General features: G+C 44.9%; 1 protein-coding gene across 2 annotated transcripts in view; it reads left to right on the top strand.

The window, feature by feature from the left end:
- Positions 1–2296: 2296 nt before the first annotated feature.
- Positions 2297–6317, top strand: part of PGM2 (phosphoglucomutase 2) — a 34450-nt gene continuing 30429 nt past the window's right edge. For both annotated transcript variants that reach the window (XR_004131623.2, XM_031436117.2), the window contains exon 1: positions 2297–2452. Coding sequence is in view for 1 of the 2 variants with exons in the window: in XM_031436117.2 (XP_031291977.2) it covers positions 2402–2452 (51 nt within the window). In the remaining variant the exon portion in view is untranslated. The remainder of the gene's footprint in view (positions 2453–6317) is intronic.

Genomic DNA, 6317 nt, shown 5'->3' with positions numbered 1-6317 from the left:
CATTTAATAATGTTAAGGATGATTAACTTGAACTTTAAAAATTTTAGGTGAGAGATTTTGTGGTTATTTTTAATGTATCCTTACCTTCTAGAGATACATGCTAAAAATTTTATAGATGAAATCATATGATGTGTGGAATCTTCTTCAAAATATGCAGGAGGGAGAAATGGGTACACAAAACAAGATTGGCATGGATAATCATAGTTCACTTGGGTGATAGTTACATGGCGATCAATTTTAGTAAATATTTAAAATTTCCCCAAATAAAAAGTTTTAGAATACCTGTTCCTGGGCTGGATATAAAGGAGCTAGTAGAATTGCTGACAAGGTGTCTGGGGACGCTGGGAAGGTTCCCAAGGAAAATGGGACATCAACGCGTAAAACAGTTCTCAGGCAGCAGGAGAGCATGCACAAACAAATTAAGCTATTTTGAGCATCACCTAACGTAACTGATGCCAGAGATGGTTAATATTTATTTTTCATCAAGCGCCAGTTGCTATCACATGGAAATAGGTTGCCAGAGTTCATGGGACTTCCTTCTATGGACATGTGTAGAAATGGGCTGAGTGGAACTGGAGATTAAACATGGGACTTGAAAATCAGGAGACCAGGTATGAGAATCCTGGCTATGTCTGTGACCAGCTGTGGGTCTCCAAGAAGGACTTGGACATTTTCTATGTCTCTGTTCCTTCATCCATAAGACGAGGTCTGAATTGTTCTCAAAGAACTCTTTCTGCTCCAACATTTTCTTATTCTACATGGGCTTCCACAGACATGAAATGTTAATTTTGGGGGTCATGTGTGGGAATCAACTGCTTCAGGTCATTGTAGCATCATTGTCAGAATGGAAAAGACCTACAGTGCGGACATCTTAGTTACAAGAGACCCTGGGAAAGTCTCCTGCATGTAGAGACCCCCTGACATAACCTCAGAGGATTTTTTTCTGCTTCAAATGGGAAGCAAAAGGGAGCAACAGAGTGAGACTATTGTGCATTGTTTTCAGCTCAGTACCTGAGATCTTGGTGGCTTTCACAAATTAAGGGCATTTAACTTAGGGTATTTACAACCTGGCAACTTCCTTGTGAAAAGATCTTCTGGGCTTGAAAAATCCTACTTGCTTTCTTTCCTTGAATATTGAGCACTAAAAAACCTGCCCCTTGGTGTCCCAAAGGGAAGTTAAAATAGTTCTGATGGGATGTCCTCATGGGCCCATAACTTCTGTGCTGAGGAATGTAATGAAAAGTGTCAAAATATTCTCTGGCCACCCCACTCCCCACACCTTTTGAATTGTAGCAGAGACTCAGCACCAACCACCCGCTTCACGGAGTGTGTGATAAGAACTCTGATTCCCAGTGCCTTCATACCAACCTCTCCACTCCATCCCTACCCTAGCTGAAGGCTGGAGTGCACAGCCCCACCAGGGAGAGCTCTGATATTTGAAAGGAAACAAGGTCAAGTGCGATCTGTGTGGAAAGGGAATGTTGCCTGCTGTTCCAGTAAACAACGAATGTTGCCCACTCAAAATTTTGTCTTTTGCTGCAACACAGATGGACTTGGAGGGTATTAAGCTAAGTGAAATAAGTTAGACAGAGAAAGACAAATACTGTATGATATCACTTATATGCGGATCTAACAAATACAACTAACCAGTGAACATAACAAAAAAGAAGCAGACTCACAGACATAGAGAACAAACTAGTAGTTACCAGAGAGACAATATAGGGGTGGGGGAGTAAGAAGTACAAACTATTGGGTGTAAAGCTACAAGGATGTATTGTACATCATGGGGAATAAAGCCAATATTTTATAATAACTGTAAATGGAGTAACTGTGAATCACTATATTGTACACCTGTAACCTATATAACATTGTACAGCAACTATACTTCAACTTTAAAAAAAGGCTTTAAAAAATGACACATGTATGAACACTTCATTTATTTCAGAGGTGGCGCTGCAGAAAAAGAGGAAAGGACTTAATTTCAAATAATGGTGCTAGGTCAACTGGATATCCAGGAGAAAAAAGAAAAAAGAAACCTGAGTCCATTCCTCATATCAGGTCACAAGCAAATATGCATTCCAGGCCAACTGTGGCTCTATGAATGAGGGTGGCGTCGGGAGCTTTCAAAGAGGACGTTGAAGACTCAGCACCCCCAGCTCGACCTCACGGTACCCGCCGAGGTCTAGCGGGCTACCCCGGAGGCGCGCGGGTGCAGGGCCAGGAGGCGCGCTCCCGCGAGCGCGTCATTGTCCTCGGGGACGCGGCTGGCTCCGGAGCCGGCCCGCCCCGCCCCGCCCCAGCCTCGGCCCGCCCTGCCGGAAGGACGAGCTCTCCTGCCCCTAGACTCGGTGGTGGCAGCGCGGGGACAGCGGCGGCGGCTCCGGGAGGCGGCGGCCCCGGCATGGACACCCGGCTGGACCAGGAGACGGCCCTGTGGCTGCGATGGGACAAGGTGAGGGGTGGCCGGGGGCCGAGAGTGCCCGGAGGAGGTGGGGGCGAGAGCCGGTGCCGGCGCTTCCTTCCTTCCCTCCCCTCCCACGCCGCGGGGCCGCGCGGGGCCCGCCGGAAGACGGAGGAGGGGGACGCGGCGGCTGCAGCCAGGCCTCCTCGGGTCCGGCCGGCTTGTGGCAGATTCGAAGTTTGTCCAGGAAAGGTTGTCCCAGGACAAAACCAGCCATCTGGCGGGCGGGGACTGCAAGTTCGGGAGTAGGGGAGCATGCCGGGTTGGTCTGAGCGCGGCGGAGTCTAATTGAGGCGAGCTCTTGTTTCTGCCACTCAGACCGCCAGCTCGTCCTCTGCAGTCGCCTGTGCATCCCCCACCGACCCTGAATTGTTCTGTGCCGCCTATTTCTTCCTTTTCTGGAAACTTGGCAGAGCAGCCTTACCAAGTACTTGGTTGCAAGCGTGGGTCCTCCGGGTTCGGCCTGCCGGGCTTTAGGCGTTTTTCCAGGTCTCTGACTTTGCCAAGAAGAGAGGGAACCCCCTTAGACACAGCGCTCCTTGGTGTTTCATCTCTTCACTGTCTTAGATGCTCGAGCAAAGAGAGAATCGGGGACCCAGCTCCGGACGTCACTCCCTCTCTCCTTTCTAACTTGAGTCTCTCGCTCATACACGCTGTTTGTATTCCCGGAAAGTTCCTCTCTTCTGTCTTCTGCTGGACTTGCTTTTCATGTTGTTACTCATGTTTCAGGTCTGAATTTAAATGTGGCTTATGTAGAGAGGCCTTCCCTGGTTCCCAAGGGTAAATTATGTCTCCGTAATACTCTCCCTAAACAGACTATTCGTTTCTCTCATAGCTCGTACTACGACTGGCCAAGAACAAAAACACTTGCTAGTGGGTTTATTTGTTTAACGTCTGTCTCCAGGGCTGACTTCAAAGGCATGAGATCCACTGGGTCACAGAGGACCCGTTCTCCTAGGAGGGCCCAGCGCTTGATTTAATAATCTGCTGTCCTGCTTTGAAATTCTTTTAAAATTTTTTAACAAGGGATCCCTTTTTTCGTTTGCACTGGATCTTGCAAATCATGTAGTCGGCCCTGCCCACTCCTTCACTAACTTCCCTCATCCAGAGGCCTGCACCACACATAATAGAGACCGGAAATACCTGTGGAGTCAGTGAGGAAGACTGAGGCCTGTCTGCAGGGGCCAGGCCTTCCTCTTCACTTCCAAGCCCCTGCCCACGAAATGCCAGCACATCCGGTTTCTGGATGCTGTTGGCAACTCCTTGGGTGCTTTTCCTTTGTAATTCTTGTAATTCTTTAGGAAAGGAAAAGGTCTCCATTTCTGATAACTCAGTAACTGGCAGTGTATAGAAATCTTGAAAAGTCATAGTTGGTGATGAATTGGTTCCAAAAAACTTTCCCTTTGAACACATAGAATCCCAGTTTCCACACACTGTTCTATCTGTGGGTACGGAGAATGCCTCACTGGATAGAGGTGAGGGGATGTTGGCCTTTTCATTTTTTAATTGCTGCCACTCCTCCTGTCCTCTCCTCAGTTTCTTCTTTGGCTTGAGACAGGCATTCAGAGGGAACTTCCCACCAGCTAAAGGCATTGCAGTCCTCTGGTCTGACTGCCCCAGACTCAGGGTGCCAGGCATTCACCCTCCGTCCCTGTTCCACTGGATGCTGACAGACATGTCACTCCCAATCCTGGTTCTAGTCTCTGCTGTCCTCTCGACTTTTTATTCTTACTGCTCTGCCTCCTTTGGTTGCTCTCAGGCTATTTGGTCTTTTATGGATATCAAAGACCAATTAGGATTTTCCAAATCTACCCTGTGAATGAAAGAATCACTGGCTACTGGGTGTGACCTTATAGTCTCTGTGTTTCCTCATTCACTCAGCAATATGTATTTTATTGTATATATATTTTTTATTGAAGTATAGTCAGTTTACAGTGGGTCAATTTCTGGTGTACAGCACGCTTCAGTCATACATGAACATACATATATTCGTTTTCATAGTCTTTTTCACCGTAAGTTACAAGATAGTGAAAATAGTTCCCTGTGCATTACAGTATGAACTTGTTGTTTATCTATTTTATATATATTAGTATCTGCAAATCTTGAACTCCCAATTTATCTCTTCCCACACCCTTCCTGCCCTTGTAACCATAAGTTTGATTTCTATGTCTGTGAGTCTGTTTCTGTTTTGTAAATAAGTTTGTCTTTTCACTCAGCAATGTTGGTTGAACCTCTTTTATGTTGCAGACCTGAGCCCTAACACCTGACAATCGGATAGGTCAGATTGTGCTCTGTGGCTATTGCTTTTAATCCAAAAGATGGGCTTTTGCTTGTTTCCTCTTGAATCTGGAACAATCTGGAAATGTGGGCTTAATTCCAGCAAGCCAGCATTTTATTGCAATAGCATTTCTAAGTTTAATTATGTGGCCACGTCTTGACCTGCATGTTCATCTACTGAGGTGATGACTCTAAGACCAAAATACTCACTCTAGTGTTACCCTGAATTCTTAAGTGAAAAATTTGGTAATAGAATTAACGTAATTGTCATTTTTCTCCATTCTTAACATTTTATGCAACTATTGTACAACAAAAATAGAGCAATAGAAAATGAACTTAAGTGATTCATGTGACTGTCTATTTGAAGCAGTTAATAATAGAAAAGGTACTAAGTTAATGTTTATCATGCAGTTTAAGCAAGACACTTAATCTCTGAAGCTTCTCCACCTATAAAATGTTTTTTTTTAATTTGCCTGCCTCTTACAGTCATTGCAAGATTCAGATTTGACCAGGTGTGTGAAAGTATTGTACAGCTTTTAAAACATGAGCAAAGTAAGGTTTTGATTTAAATTATATAAGCTTATCACTCTCTGGGGAAATCTGAAAACATTAGAGAAGAAAACGAACGTTTGATTACTACTAGGTGCCAGATAGAGAAAGGTGTTTTACATTAATTTAATGTAAACCACCTCAAAACCACCTTGTAAGGAAGAGTCTAGATTGTTCCCATTTTACAGATGAGGCAACTGAGAATTCAAGAAGCTAAATAATCCTCCAGGAGCATAAAGTCGATGAGTGGTGTTGTGGCTGGGGTTCCATTCTGGGTATTAGACTCCATAACCTATATGTTCATTCCTTTTCTCCAAAAATGCTTACCTTGGTAGGAAAGAGAATAATACTTATAAAGGAGAAACTATTGCCTTTTATTCACAACATTTCTAACATCAAATGTGTGAGTTTTTCACACCAAGCTATTTTCTATTTCTCCGGACATCAACTGGGTGTCCTACAATTTCAATTCTAACACAGGTGCCGCAGCTTAAGGGCTCAGTCCCACAAGACTGCCCCCACCTCAGATCCCCACAAAAAGTCCTAGATTGTCACCCGTACTTCTGACCAACTAGTGATAAATCAGGGGTCTCATGACCCACTTTTCAGGTTTGATAATTTGCTAGAACAGCTCATGGAACTCAGGAAAGCACTTTACTTACTGTTACCAGTTTTACTGTGAAGGACGCAACTCAAGAACAGCGAAGTGAAAGAGAACCCAAGGTCGGGGTGTGTGGGAGGGGGTGCGGAGCTTCCATGCCCTCTCCAGGCACCTCTCTCCCAGCACATCCCTGTGTTCATCAGCACAGAAGCTCCCCAGACCCTGCTGTGTAGGGTTTTTATGGAGGTTCTGTTACACAGGCATGATTAATTAAATCATTGTCTATTGGTGACTGAAAGTTCCAACCTTCTAATCGCTTGGTTAGTTCCCTAGAGTCACCTCATTAGCATAAACTCAGGTATGGATGAGTTTATTATGAATAACAAAAGATGTTCCTCTCACCCTAATCACTCAGGAAATTCCAAAGAT

Source organism: Camelus dromedarius, chromosome 1, assembly GCF_036321535.1.
Source record: "Camelus dromedarius isolate mCamDro1 chromosome 1, mCamDro1.pat, whole genome shotgun sequence".
Lineage (NCBI taxonomy): Eukaryota > Metazoa > Chordata > Mammalia > Artiodactyla > Camelidae > Camelus > Camelus dromedarius.
The sequence above is the reverse complement of the archived record's forward strand: the minus strand, read 5'-3'. Positions and strand labels throughout refer to the sequence as shown.